Raw genomic sequence first — 15843 nt, forward strand, 5'->3', positions numbered from 1 at the left:
CAATACTACAGGTAAGAGTGGGACCATATAACTGTGCCCTGTACACGCATCCAACTGAGCTGGCCCACTAGGCTAAACATAGTCAATGGTATTAAACACTGCTAAGAAATAAAAGAAAACTGGGTTGTGTACACACGTCCCACATCTCCTGGGAGGGGTCAAATCTGTTTCAGTGTTAAAATCAGGCTTGAACCTGAAATGAAATGAGCCAGAGCTCTCAGAGAAAAAAAGAGAAAAAAAGAACAGACATTTAAGTCTAAATGTATGTATGTCTATGACGAGAGAGAGAGAGAGAGAGAGAGGGAAACAACTATTCTTCAAGTATTCAAATATTAATGTATAATGTTAAAATAATACTATTTAAATAAAAAGCAGGTCATGGATGCAACTGCCCTCTTCCTTCCAACTGGAAATATCCTGTTACAAGACAGGGCAAGGCAGATCTCCTGTTATGGTCTCAATTAATTGAGGGAAGCATTTGCATATATGAAAAGAGTGGTTATTGTCAGCAGTTCTTCACAAGGGCAGGGTGAACCCCACCCTCCTTTGCAGAATGGAACTGGGAAGAGGTATAGCTTTCACCTGCTACTTTCATTTACTTCAGTCGGAGAAAGCTGAACCATGGCCAGTGTCTGCCTCCATGCAAAAGGAGTTGCAAAAAAAGAAATGTTTCCCTCTGCCAAGAGATGCTGACCAGGCATCCCCTACAGGGCACAGCAATGGGAGAAGGGGGCGTGAATGACAAGAGAATTTATCATTGAGTTCCAGGGAAAGAAAGTAGAACTGATTTACTGTGAAGGTGCTGCCAATGTCAATAGAATATGTATGACTTTGGAGGGGGCATGGGAGCCCAGGTATTTTTTCATCCTGGCTATCAGAGCTTAGGGCTTCAAGCTACTCAGTGCTGAATACATTTTTCAGGCTCTACTGACAAGGCGCTGATCAATTTATCTGGATATGACATGAAGGCCGTGTGAAGAAAATACATTGTGACTCAGGCAGCTCTGCTGATTTGCAAGAAAGTAATTGATGTGATCCTACAGGAACAAAAATGCCGCATTAGTGACAGTGCTAATGTATTAACCTAGCAACTAGGAAAACAGGATCCCAAATGAGAGAGAGGAAAAATAATGCTGTTTACAGGACACATGTCTTGCTGCCACTGGCTTCACACTGTGGGTTTTGTTTTTAACAGAAAAGAAAGGAAAGAAGACACGTAGAGAAAACATTAAGTGTGGGCTGAAGCCAACAGAATTAGCCAAAGGATTTGGGGGCCTATGGGGAAGGGGCAAAGCTCAGCCGCACAGCACCAGCCTTTCTTGCAAAAGGCCACCACTCCAATGCCTCACATCTCCAGATGTGAGAGATCCCTCTCTGAAATACTGCAGTTGGAGTTGACAATACTGAGCTAGATGGACTAATGAGCTGACATACAGCAGCTTCCTATGAAACTAAATCCATTAGGTAGTAACTCAGCTAAGTTTTACTCAGAGTAAACACAATGGAATTAGTGAGTCTAACTGTCATTATGCTGATTAACTTCAATACTCGTAAGAAAATATTATTTATTAATTGCATTTATAATTCCACCATTTCTCCAAGTGGAACAAGGTGCTACCTGTCTTCATTCTATCCTGACAACAACCCTGAAGGTTAAGCTAATCTGAAAAATAGTGACTGGCCCAAGGAGGGATCTGGACCCTGGTCTCCCATATCCTAGTCCAACACACCAAACTGGCTCTAAATAAATCGTATCTGCATGCCAATCATCACCACGAGCATTTAAACAGCTTGATATTTGCTCTATTACCCAGGAGATAAGAGGGGGGCGGGGCGGGAATACAATGCAAGATGCTAACATTTAACCTTCATACTATTTGCACAAGTGGCTGGAGGAGAACTCAGTTCAGCCCTCAGATGCCATCTTTAAGCACACATAGCCTGACTCATCACTGTCAAATGAAATTCTATATTTAAGGACCTACCATGCCCATTTGGAACGTGCTTCTGTGTTTTCCCTTTCCTGGGGGTCGACTGGCATGAAGACAAAGCATGGTTTGTGGTCACCTTCGTGTCCTCTGCTTCTTCATCTTCTTCTTCCTCTTCCTCCTCATCCTGAGAGCTTCCAAAATATACCATGTTGCTGGGCAGGGCAGGAGAACCTGATACCAAGACAAATACATTAAATATCATCTGATTGCACACAACTACTAGCCTCAATTAAAACATGGGCTATGAGCAATCAGTTAGGACTTGTGGTGGGTGGGTGACAGCTGATGAGCACATTGGGGTTTAGGGTGCCACTTTCCCCGTCTCTTCCCACCTGTATCATAAATAGCAGCACAGCACACAACATTTAGCAGGAGAAATTTACAGCTTCCGCTCTTTTAACTGGTGGGAGCCAATTGCCTATTAAAGATGCCTATTTGGTTTGGGAATCTCTTTTCTCATGCAGTACTGGTAATAGTTTGCTCACATAAACCACTGGGTGTGTTTGCTAAACCCATTTTAAGCTGCACTTTGGCAGCTTAGTCCTTTCTGTTTGTGGATAATGGTGCCTGCCCACAAATGCAGCTAAAAGCCAAATTACATGCAAGAGCCCACATTCTGTGGGCTCCCTTCTTAACCCTTAACGACACACTGCTTTATATGGGAACAGGACAGATAACTGAATGACTGCCCCATCACACCTAGGCTTGACCCCAATATTATCTATGGGGAGAGAACAAGTTTTTTCTCTGAGGAAGTCTCTAGCTTAGAACTTGCTTCCTTAAAATTTTCATAAATGCAGGATTAAAACAACAACATTAAAAACCCAGGTGGTTGCAGGCTACTCCATTAATAATACAATAGTACCTTGGTTTTCAAACAGCTTAGTTCTTGAACGTTTTGGCTCCAGAATGCCACAAACCCAGAAGTGACTGTTCCAGTTTGCAAACTATTTTTGGAAGCCAAATGTCCGGTGGGGCTTCTGTGGCTTCTGATTGACTGCAGGAGCTTTCTGCAGCCAAGCAGAAGCCGTGCTTTGGTTTCCGAACATTTTGGAGGTTGAATGGACTTCCGGAACAGATTTCGTTCGACTTCCAAAGTACGACTGTAGTTAGATATGGCAGCTCTTGGCTTCTGTGAACCAGATTATGAGGCGTGCTCTTTTATCTTTGTGGATTTGAATTTAATTATAGTTGAAATGCAACTTGAACTAATTTTTTTTTTACCCTGCTTTTCAGTCTGCAACATGTTCACAAGATAGCTTACAGGAGCGGTGGGGGGAGGTGTCATAACACAAATTCCAACGTGTTGTGGAAATTGGTAACCATCATCCAAAGTTATCCAAGAGTAGATTAAACATTTTAAGTGTTGGTCAGGGCAGCTGAGTAAAGAGTTCAAGAGCATACAGGTTCCCCCAATTACATTCAGACAACAGAGACAAATCAAATGCAACAGCTCAACACTCAGCATGGCAGAGACAGCACATTAAGTAGGTCGCTGCACATTCGACTGAACTATGTAATGAAAGAGCTTTGGCCAAGCTTTCAAGTCAAACAGAATTCTTTATCAGGCTGACTGGGAAGGCAGGTAAATATAAAACAAAAGGGGAAATGTAAGCAGGTATGTTAAGAAGTGGTGCTCTTATTGGCAACTTTAACAGAAAATCACAAATACCACAACATTTCAGGGCCTCCAGAATAATTTTGTTTCCTCTTGGCTTGACATACGTTGTTATTTAAAAAACAAAACTGCCTCAAGCCCATCAACGGTACAGGCAGCATCTGTTTTGCCAAAAGCAGCATTTCACTGCTTTCCAGGATTACCTGGCAGAGTGTCTGCACTATTTACTGAAGTCCAAACTAAATGTTTTCATCTGCACAGAAATCAAACTGGGACGTTAAGCATCCACAGAAACCATTTCAGCCCAAGAGCGTTCTGTGTAATTTGGGCTGTGGGTTTCTGGAAAAACTGGATTCTTCTCTGCAAATCATGTGGTTCTCCCCCTTTCCCTTTCCCGATACTCTCTTTCTCCATGCAATTAAACACAGCCCAGCTGTGCACTTGAAAAACACTAGAACAATTTAAGCCGTCACAGTGATTTAGGGATGAAGTCAGGTCAAGGTATGTGGGCCTTAAGCCTGGCCGAGTAAACACATGGTATGCCAAATGCTACATTTCTGAAGAATTAGGGTCGTCGTCCCCCATCCCCCCCATGCCTTTTGACAGGCGGACCCATTTCATGAGCACGTATATAGGTGGAAAATCCTGCATAAGCTGCATTGCCTGCACCTCAGCACTCAGGATATATAAGGCCTGACTTACATTTATGTTGGCATCAAGGCCTCAGTGTAAATAGAATGTGATCTATTTAAAAGCTGGTTTTATACTTGCCAGCATGATGCAAAGGACCTGTAGTGTAAGTGAGAATCTGGTCTGCAGCCTCCAAGGGAAAAGAACGATTGTCACTGTTACTCTCTGAGGAGTACCGTAATCACATAGAGCAGAGTTTGCTGGTGCCTCAATAAACAGGAGAAGTGGGTGGTTGGGTCAATTTAAAAGTCTGCATGCAAGGTGAGGAGCATAAAGACAGACTGCCCTTCAACACATGTGCCCTCCATCACTAGTGGACCATGAACAGCCTGGTATTACAGCTGTGACATACAGCCCAATTTTCTTATCCTGCCCCTGTCCTTTAAAGCTCTAGTGAAAGCAGTGGAGCATGGGAAAATTGTTTATCCTATGGGAAAGAAATTGGGGGGGAAACTGTTTATTCTTTGTTGGAGATGGGGGTGGAGTAATTGATTAGCAAGAATCTTGCACTAAAAGACCCAATTCCTGACCCCCGCCCCCTCTTCACAGATGGGACAACAGCATAAGGGGTGAATGGCATTATCATGAAGAAAGTAAAACTAAAACTTTAAGCAAGTTTGAAATGAGCATCATCATCATCATCATCAGGTGAAGCAGGGTGGGAACAGGCTTTTAGTCTGGATAAAATCAAAGCACCTTGATCTATTTAACTGAACAATAATCTGGGAACACTCAGAGCCAATTTTTCTTTCATTTCTGAATTCCAGAACTATTGTCACAGTGCAAACAAATTTATAAGAAAGGTGTGTGTGTGTGTGTGTGTGTCTGTGAATAATCTCTTTTCATAATGTGGATTACATGCTTAAAGTCTCACACACTTGGTTCTTGCATTGCTTGTAAATATACTGGTGGTATGATTGCAGAAAAACTGCACGTGAGCACAAACCTTGCAGCACCCACAAATCAGTAAACTTTCCACCCTTAAGCAATTTAGAGATGAAAATGAGAACACTATCATATGAGGCCAGAGTGGGGAGAGCAATGATTGAGAATGTGGAGCATGAAAAGATCAGTAGATAAAAAGCAGATGGATGATGTCAAAAACATGCACAGGTCAATAAATGAATTTCTGCTAGAAATTTATTCCTAATGACCCCATTATACAGTGTGTCATTTGCCTGGGGTTAGGCACCAAACTTTTAAACACCCGCCCCATTATACATCTTTAGGTACTGGGGAAAAATATTCCTCTTTAACCAGGCCTTTGGCTGATTAACATTCCATGTGGGAGGGGTGGGTAGTTTATGGGTGTTTTGTTCTTATTATGCATTTTGTGTTTTTATTTTGTGTTTTTATGCTGTGAACCGCCCTGAGATCTTTGCATAAAGGGCCGTCTACAATTTAAATAAATCTGCTGACGCAAATACAAAAATTAATGAATTCAATTAGTTCTGTATGTTAAGCAACTCTGTATATTCATTAATTAAATAAATGGTGTCCAACTCCCAGAAGAACAGAAACTGGCTGCAATTACTAAATTTAAAATAAATAGTTGAAGAGGTCACTCTGACTATGCACAGAGTACTCTTATTACATATGTCCAAGGACTGAATTCTTGATTCAAGAAGTTTGAAACTTAGAGCTATCAAAGGCTTAGGGTCAATCAATAATCCTATTTAACTACATAATTAGCCAATTAATGCAGATTAAAGTTTGAGTCTTCTGTGGCGAAAATCATCAAATGCAAATCCTGAATCAAATAACTATAGGTGGGCTGACTATCTGAAGATTTGAGTAGCTGAAAGGTGTTAAGATTTAATACTGTTTAGGGAAGCTTTTTTATATGCCTGTTGTCTTTGTCCATGGAGTTTTCTTGGCAGGGATACTGGAGTGGCTTGCCCGTTCCTTCTCCAGGTGGATCACATTTAGTCAAAACTCTCCACTATGACCTGTCCATCTTGGGTGGCCCTGCATGACATAGCTCATAGCTTCTCTGAGTTATTCAAGCCCCTTCGCCACGACAAGGCATTGATCCATGAAGGGGCTTGATCCATGAACGTATCCATTCTTAAGGAAATAAGCCCTGAGTGCTCCCTGGAAGGACAGATCGTGAAGCTGAGGCTCCAATACTTTGGCCACCTCATGAGAAGAGAAGAATCCTTGGAAAAGACCCTGATGTTGGGAAAGATTGAGGGCACTAGGAGAAGGGGACGACAGAGGACAAGATGGTTGGACAGTGTTCTCGAAGCTACGAACATGAGTTTGACCAAACTGCGGGAGGCAGTGCAAGACAGGAGTGCCTGGCGTGCTATGGTCTGTGGGGTCACGAAGAGTCGGACACGACTAAACGACTAAACAACAACAACAGGGAAGCTTTTAATGTTTGATGGATTTCTGTATTTTAATGTTTTGTTGGAAGCCGCCCAGAGTGGCTGGGGGAATCCGGCCAGATGGGTGGGGTATAAATAATAAATTTATTATTATTATTATTATTATTATTATTAATTTATTTATTTATTAGCATTGAGAGGAAGAGACTGCTTCGTGCTGATAAATGCACCCCTCATTCATTTTGGATATGGGAAATTTTGAGGCATTTTTGAACTTCAAATTGTCTATATCAGGGACATCCAACAGGTAGATCGTGATCTACCGGTAGATCACTGGATGTCTGTGGTAGATCACTAGCTCCCCCCAACGAAGCCCAACAAGCTTGGCTCAACACTTTTGCCCTGCACCCCCCCCCCCAAAAACGGGGCTTTCCTCCTCCCTAAAAAGAGCTCAACAACTTCAAAAAGGGGGTAGATCACTGCCAGTTTTTAACTCTGTAGATCGCGGTCCCTTGGGAGTTAGTCACCCCTGGTCTATATTGCCCATTTGGGGTGGAGTGGGGGAGAGAATTAAGATTATGTAGAGTGGGTTCAGCTTTCAATTTTTTTTTTTTTGCCCTGTACATTTCACACGGACAAACTGAGGCCATGAAGCAAGCAGGAGCCCATTCCTCTCCTCCTGGATTGCATTTTTAATTATCCTTTTCATGAACACATCAGTAAACATGTAGTTTGCTTTGGAATGTGCTTATTCAGCTTTCTTTAACCTGTGCCCAAAATGAATGCAGTTTAAGAGAGACCCTAGTGTTACTAAGGAGACTATTATTATGGCCTTTGGGGGACAGGAATGGGCAGTGGGTGGGCTTGAGAAATTCTTTGTGTACAGTTCTGTTGGATACAATGCTTTAAGCTGCATGATCTTTCAGAGGTTAAGCAAGGTAGGAGGGCCATCGTGGGTTGTCAAATAAGCACAGAATTAAACTGTTAACATCCTTGGAAATCAAAGTGTGTGTGCGTAATATAGTTTTAATGTTCATTTGAACAGTTAACTAATGAGGCTTAACTTAATGTGGCCATGTGGCCTATTTTACAGAGGATAGCCCTCTATCTGGTCCAAACCCAGTTTAATGTAAGAAAAACGAGCAGTCACCTTGAAGTTACTCATCAACAGTTAGCACCTGTTAGTCTGTGCAGCCAGATAGGTCACCTGATCATAGATTTTCTCACTATGGGGAGATGAGTTTTATTACTATTTAAATTATAGTGATTACGTCTAAATTTGCATCTATAAATATACATTTACATCTAGCAAATGTTATGCAAAACACTCCAACCATTCTGCCTTGTTAAACCTGAGCCTGGCAAGAAAGAGGACTGGCAAGGCCTTCTGAAACCAGGCCTCAACTTCAAGGAGGTTTGGCCTGATTTGGAAGGGGCCTGGGGAAAGGAACTCTTCAGTTTGCCTTTCTGAACCCCAGCTACCCACGATTCAGCACTACTGTCTGCTTAGGGTTTTTTTTTTTTGCGACCTGCCTCCTTTGCTGAATTTACACTCCTCTGATCCATTTTGGAATGGTTTTATGTTTATTTTATATTATTTTATATGTATTTGTTTTAAAGTTATGTTTGTTGTAAACTAACCTGGGACCTCATAGTGAAAGACAGGTAATATATTTTATGAATGAATAAATAATAAATATTGTAGCTCACATCTGCCCCAATTTTTACAAGTCTTGGACAAGAATTTAACCACTACCATTATCTAGGAGGAACCTGATTCTGCACTGGAGCTTTTGTCTCTACCCTTCTGCTTCACAGTAAGAAGGGATGGTGAGGGACTTCTGCATGTGGCTGCAACAGAAGAAATGGTGTTGGCACAGGGGAACTTCCTCTTCTCCATGAGGTCACACACTAACACTGTGCAGCCCCTGTTCTACCCAGTGTCAAGCAGTCTAGCCCAGATGTGGGGAACTTTTTGCCAATAACTAGGGATAATTGGAGTTATAGTTCAGTAACATCTGGGGGGCCAAAGATTTCTCACTCTAGAGCTTTCAGATTGTAAAACATGATTACAGTATGTTAAAACAAATCTTATAAATATAAGAACAAAAAAAACACTAAAAAAATAACTTTACTATGATATAGTAACAAATTCTGCTATCTCTTTTTAGGACAAAGTATCTTAGCACTTTTTTTAAAAAAAAAAGACGGGGAAAAACATGTTGCTTTCTGGCTGTCACCATTTTAACACTGTGTTCTTTAAAAATGCTATTTTAAAAATGAGTCTAATATTCTTTTGGGGCTATTTTTAAAGTTAAAGTAAGCATGCAACCATACCTAAATAAAAAAAGTGTTTCAGTGTAAATTAAATAATCCATTTTAAAGATTGATTTTCTAAAAGTGATGTGCTTGGAATTCCCCACCCATTTGGCTACATCCTGTTCGCTATTATGGTTAGAACACACACACACACACACACACAGAGAGAGAGAGAGAGAGAGTTCTATATTCCCTGAAGTGTTGAAAGTCAATTGTAATTCTGCATGTAGTTTACAGAGCAAGAGCAATAGCTGGGTAGCACTAGCTGCCATTCTTGAAACATCCTCTATCAGGGGTCAGCAAACTTTTTCAGCAGGGGGCCGGTCCACTGTCCCTCAGACCTTGTGGGGGGCCAGACTATTTTTTTGGGGGGGGGGGGTTGAACGAATTCCTATGCACCACAAATAACCCAGAGATGCATTTTAAATAAAAGGACGCATTCTACTAATGTAAAAACATGCTGATTCCCGGACCACCCGCGGGCCGGACTCAGAAGGCGATTGGGCCGCATCCGGCCCCTAGTTTGGGGACCCTGATCTGTGTGATACACAACTTTGGAGTTAACCCACGTGAATGAAAATGTATCTGGAAGTTAAATTCTATTCTGCTATTTAGCTAATACAGTAAAGGGAAATTTAGGCGCGTCTACTATATAATCCAGCAACTATAATCCCACTCCTAGCAAAAGGTATTGATAAACTATGCAGTAGGAGAGACTGAATGCAGTAGGAGAGACTGAAATTCTGGAACATAAATGACTAACTAAAGTCTGGATCTAACCCTATAAGCTATAGGGTGGGTATGTTTATGCTTATTTTGGAGGGTTGTACACTTAGCTAACTAAACTATGTGAAGAAGAAAAAAAGCAGCTTTAGCAGCAAGAAAATTGTAGTTTTGGTACTTCAACCCCAACATTTAGATCTTTCTCTGCTCCAGCTAAAAAATATATTTGCCCTTAAAAACAGATTTAGAGTCCCCAAGGGTTTTTTAATCTTTATTTTAAAGATGCCTTTTGGAGGTATCATAATTTAACCTCTGTGCCTCCAATACATGTTGAGAACCTCACACTTGGGATGGAGCCAGTGAAAGATCTACCTGTGGCAATCCATAGCAGGGGGGAGTTAAAAAAAACCTCAACCTTGCACATCTCCACTCAAAATTCCTTTCATGTGGCTGCTCTTCTCTTAGGAAATGCAGCTGTCAGAATTTTGTTCCATGGATACGCACATGACATGGAATTCTGTCCTCAGCCATCAGACAGAATTTAAAGACTGAGAGGAAATTTTGGGCAAAATTCATCAAATTATTTGCAGAAACCATTCTATGAGATAATACTGCTTCCAAGTCAGAAGCAGAGAAGGTGCACTCTGCAGTGAGGAATATGGATTTTCCCCACCTCCTTTATCTCTCCCGTCCCCAACTTTCCCTTATTACAAAATCCTCTTTTGGGACCCTTTTGGAACTATGTAATGGGGAAGAAATGAGTATCTGGAGTGCAAATCTTAAAAGTTTGATTTTTTTTCCTACATTGGTATGCTGGGATAGGGGACACGCTTACCTCGAAGGCAGAGAAATGTAAGGAAATCTTCTGTCTTGGGCTTCCTTTTGGAGAGGTCAGAAATCTGTGTAGCTGGAGGGGGCAATAATGGCTCCACTATCTTTATTGGAGTTGTGCTGGGACTGTTTGGCTGAGACTGAGCAAACTTTCTTTGTGCTTGCAGCCTTGGCCTAAGAAAAACAGAGGAAAACAAACGCAATTAGGAAGGAAAGAGAGCTGAAATGAAGCAAAAATCAAGTCAATGTGAAGGGCAAGATTTTAACCTAATGCTAATACAGCTGTCTCATAAACATGCCAATTCTGTATATTTTTGAGCACTGTAATTGGTTATAAATCTCACAGAAATATCAGCTTGATTTAAAGGGGAAACCCCCCTGTAAAACAGCTTCTACAATAACCAAGGGAGGTTTCATTAGGAGGAGAATAAAAATTGCAAATAAACAGCAATTTTAATACTTTGTGAATATCACACCCATCTTTATATGGAGAAGATAGAAAACTTATAATTTTTAATACTTGGAAACAAATGAAAAAAATAAAGTCAGAAGAATGAGAAATATTAGACAAAAGCAAAACAAATACAATAGTTATATATATTTAAAATTAAACTTTATTTAGATAACAACAACAACAACATGGCATGGGCTTTTCAATTTTTGTAGCAATAGCAGCACTGTCTTTCACTGAATAGGCAATTGATTCATAAACTCCTTTGAGAGCCCCTCCAATTTTTCTCTTTGTACTCTGAGACAATGGGCATGTACAAAATTCATGAGCTGCACATTATATTTTCACTGTGAACATATGCTTTTTTAAGGCTCTTGTCCCTTTCAAATACACATGAGCAGTGAGAAGAAGAAGAAGAAGAAAATCACACCTCTCTTAACAAGACAAGCTGCTCAAAGCACATGGTTGGATCTTCTATAGTTCCATGTGGCTGCATTCTGTGAAAGTGTGGAATCATCTGAAATGCAGAGACCACTCTGGAAGGGCATACAACATGGTTTCTTTACATACCACATCATTCAGGCATAATGAATGCACTGCCTATTTGAACATTACCAGAGTGGCAAGGATCTGGCCACATGGAAGCAGCAACTATGTCACTCAAGTAATGCAAGAACCGTTCCTATCTATGACAATGACACAGAACCTTCACAGTGGGGCAATCTTGTTAAGTTCCCAGGAAAACAGTTCATTAATGAAGGATAAATACTGCCATGCATTTGAACTGATCCAGAATATGAATAATTAGATCCTGGTAGAAACACAGGTAATTTGGCGATGTCCTCTGTGCCACCTTTGGCCCACAGAAGACCTTCCTTCAAACTAGATTCCTTTTACAGCCCACCCATTTCAATTGGATTATGTGTCCCTGCTTAGCTACAGGATGATTGCAGAGTCTACGCTCCTCGACTAGCTAACGTCTTTGGTTTTATAAGAGTTGCGGCATCTCTGAAACCAATGCCAAGTTCATGTCATTTCAACAGTTGAAAATGAACGCTCTGCTGGTTTCCCGCCAAGCTGCTGTCATTTGCATAAACACTCCCAGATTGTCCCTTCATACACACTTAGTGAGAATTAACACATGCTTATTCACATTTTTTCCCTTCCCATAATACTGCATTTTATATTAAGCATCAACCACAGTTCTCTACAGCATAACCAATTTTCTCACAAGTACACGTGCAAGGTTCCCCTGGCACAGAAGGATAAAGGCCAGGAGGGGTAGGGGGACAGAAAGGGTGGGGGGAAATGAAAGGTTCTTAGGGCACAAAATATGTCCTAGCTGTTTCCCATTTAAGACATAATGTTTTGTGTTCCCTCCCCACAAACATCTGGAGGTTAAGCAGATGATGAATCTGGGAAGGTTATGGTTTGTGCTTTTGGTTTTGTGCTAGAGAGACCTAAGAATCATAGAGGTGAAACAGTGGCTATTGAGAAAGACAAGAGGCAAAAGGGGAAGGGGGGAAAGCTTCAACCTCACCAGGAATTACAGCAGAATTACAGCTCAACCCTGCCAGCGTAAAGAATGTGCCGTGGTGATGGAGCCAGAGAGGTCTGGGTACGGGGCAAAGCAAATAGGCAATGTCAGGACTAGTCAAACTTAAAGCAAGAGTGTGTTCCATGATCAGGGCACCACCACTGAGAAGGCCTGATCTTATGTCACCACCTGATGAATCCCCCCAAAGGATCAGAACAGGCTGGTACAGGGAGAGGTATTTCTTCATTTGTACCCTCCTTTCCTCATAAGATGCCCAAGGGGGCTGAAAACATAAAATTCAAAGTATCAATTACAAAAACATTAACACTCTAAAAAGGAAAACAGCAGCAGAAAAAGGTCCCCACCTCCAAATAAGCCTATGAAAACAAATGCAATAAAACAGCCATCTAAAAACAAAAGCCTACTGAAAAAAGGTTTTTACTAGCTTCTAGAAAGCTATTAAATAGGTGAGGGAGCATTCCTCTGTCAGAAGGCAGTTCCAGAACTTAGGCACAGCTACAAAAAAAGCTCCTCACTGGTCCCAACCCAGAATACTTCAGGGAATGCTGGCTGGGAGGCTCATAAGGCAGAAAGTGGGCCTTCAGATACCTCGGTCGTGAACCCAACCATACCTTTTCCCAAGGCCACAAGGCTCACCAGCCCTGCTCTGTGCCCCCACCCCCGAGCTACTGACTTGCTGACATGTATTATTGAACTAGGATAATACATCTTGGTTGTCTGGATGGAGATGTGTGAAGGAGGGTGTGGAAATGCTTAACTTTTGTGCCTGGAATGTAGCCTGCATTAAAAGGGTACGAATTACATCTGCTAACCCACTTTTTGCCTCTGGCACCATCTACCCACTGGCATGCAGTTTTTTTTGGACTTTGAAGGTCTGTGGACTATCAATAAATTTCTGTTGAAAGCAGCAGGTAAAAATGAAGCAGGAGTATAATAATTTCAGGAGAATTTAATGATTAGGAAAGTATGCAAAAATACAGAAAATAATTCAAAATGGTACTGAAAATAAATTTTAATAATACCTTTTTCAGAGGCACTGAAACAATAACCATCATATAAACAAACCATAATAGTTTATTATATATGGTCAGTAATTATTAAACAATTCCTTTTTTTAAAAAAAAACCTTTATAATGCACAAAGCATACCTTTAAACAGTAATCCTACACCTCTACTAAGCATAATATGAAACCAATTAATCTCATCTAGCACACTAGTTTCTCATCACAGAACCAAAACTCTGAAAAATCCTCATTATAAAATCACCTACATTATAATTATGTATCCCTTTAAATCAATAAATCCTTGGAGAAATGAAAATGGGGCCGTGAAATTACGAAAATAGAAAATCCTTTCCTTAAACATTTGCTTTCTGAATGATTGAGAGACACAGCCTAGTTTATGAAAAGTGTTATGAACATATTAAAAATATAAACCAATGTTTTCAAGAAGTCAGATTCAACGCCAGAGTCAAGATCCTATGCAGACAGAAAATATAGACAGCCTTTGCAACAGTCTGGAATTATCAAGACAATATGATTTAAAATAGATGATCTAATTCAGCCAATATATATTCTGCACAGGAGGTTAGCTTGGATGATTAAAATGGCCTCTTTGGTGGCCTTCGGACTATGAAATTATATCAGGCTGCAGGATCAGCTCTGCTCTCGTACCATGAAGGTATTTATAGCGTATAACAACATAAATGGTTTAGTCACTAGCGGGCACCCATCTGCTGGAGACGCACACAGCTTCTGCTGACTACAGTGCAGAAACTGACCAGTATCCACACCTACATATACAAAGGATGAAGAAAGGTGGCAGTCATCTAGCAATGTAGTTCAAAGGGTCAGGAAATAGGTGGTTAGTAATGGAGCTTAGGCAGAGTTTCATTCTCCTAGTAAAGACCCCAGTAGCTGCCTTGTCATTTGACAGTTAGGCTATATTGTGTTGTTTCTAAGTGTGGCTGTGTGAAAGCTATTTTTTGATTTGGATTGGGTATACCCACATTCAGTACATTTTAACCACTCTCTCCAACCTTGTACCACAGAATAGCTTAAAACGCAATGGTTACTTGCAATGAACTATAAAACTATTCTAAGAAGTAGCTGAAGAGTCTGCTACCTGCTTTCTTTTCATTTCTTCCAGTAATGTTTTCCCTTTATTACCTGATAATACAGACAACTGACAGAAGCAGGGAATCAAAAAAGGCTGTCCGTTGGGGATGGACCCATGATGATTGTCCATAATGGGACAATCCTCTTAACACAGGCATCCCCAAACTCGGTCCTCCAGCTGTTTTGGGACTACAACTCCCATCATCCCTACCTAACAGGACCAGTGGTCAGGGACGATGGGAACTGTAGTCCCAAAACAGCTGGAGGGCCAAGTTTGGGGATGCCTGTGTTAACACCCTGTAGTTCACCACCTAGTCACTGAAAGCTGAGCCCGGTTCTGTCTGCACAGATCAATCCTGGGTTCCATTTCTGGGTTGCATTCAGTGCAATAAAACATTTAGAATGTGCTTTTATATTGCTGAATTGTAACTCGTTTCAGCAACAAAGGTGATGGCAAATAGCAGCCTGAACATTTACACAACAAACCACTGATCAACCGAGGTTTTAGCAGAGGCCTGGAGTGCTTTCACTATGACAGAAATAACAGAACTTGCAAGTTTAACAATATTATTTAAAGCAGGGGTGATGAACCTGTGGCCCTCACAGTGCTGTTGGACTCCAACTCCCATCAGCCTGGCCAGCATAGCCAATGGGTCAGGGATGATGGGTGTTGTAATCCAACAACACTTGGAAGGCCACAGTTTGCACCCAAACTGTTGTTGTTGTTTAGTCGTTTAGTCGTGTCCGACTCTTCATGACCCCATGGACGCCAGGCACTCCTGTCTTCCACCGCCTCCCGCAGTTTGGTCAGACTCATGTTGGTAGCTTTGAGAACACTGTCCAACCATCTCGTCCTCTGTCGTCCCCTTCTCCTTGTGCCCTCCATCTTTCCCAACATCAGGGTCTTTTCCAGGAGTCTTCTCTTCTCATGAGGTGGCCAAAGTATTGGAACCTCAGCTTCACGATCTGTCCTTCCAGTGAGCACTCAGGGCTGATTTCCTTAAGAATGGATAGGTTTGATCTTCTTGCAGTCCATGGGACTCTCAAGAGTCTCCTCCAGCACCATAATTCAAAAGCATCAATTCTTCAGCGATCAGCCTTCTTTATGGTCCAGCTCTCACTCCCATACATCACTACAGGGAAAACCATAGCTTTAACTATATGGACCTTTGTCAGCATGGTGATGTCTCTGCTTTTTAAGATGCTGTCTAGGTT

At 41.3% G+C, this 15843-nt stretch overlaps 1 protein-coding gene across 3 annotated transcripts in view; it reads right to left on the reverse strand.

Annotated features, from left to right (window-relative positions):
* Positions 1 to 15843, reverse strand: part of JARID2 (jumonji and AT-rich interaction domain containing 2) — a 194168-nt gene that overhangs the window by 41389 nt on the left and 136936 nt on the right. For all 3 annotated transcript variants that reach the window (XR_015951392.1, XR_015951393.1, XM_035124712.3), the window contains exons 4-5: positions 10507 to 10676; positions 1986 to 2162 (exon numbers count right to left, since the gene is read on the reverse strand). Coding sequence is in view for 1 of the 3 variants with exons in the window: in XM_035124712.3 (XP_034980603.2) it covers positions 1986 to 2162; positions 10507 to 10676 (347 nt within the window). In the remaining 2 variants the exon portion in view is untranslated. The remainder of the gene's footprint in view (positions 1 to 1985; positions 2163 to 10506; positions 10677 to 15843) is intronic.

This window comes from Zootoca vivipara, chromosome 8 (genome assembly GCF_965207765.1).
Source record: "Zootoca vivipara chromosome 8, rZooViv2.hap1.1, whole genome shotgun sequence".
Taxonomy (NCBI): Eukaryota; Metazoa; Chordata; class Lepidosauria; order Squamata; family Lacertidae; genus Zootoca; species Zootoca vivipara.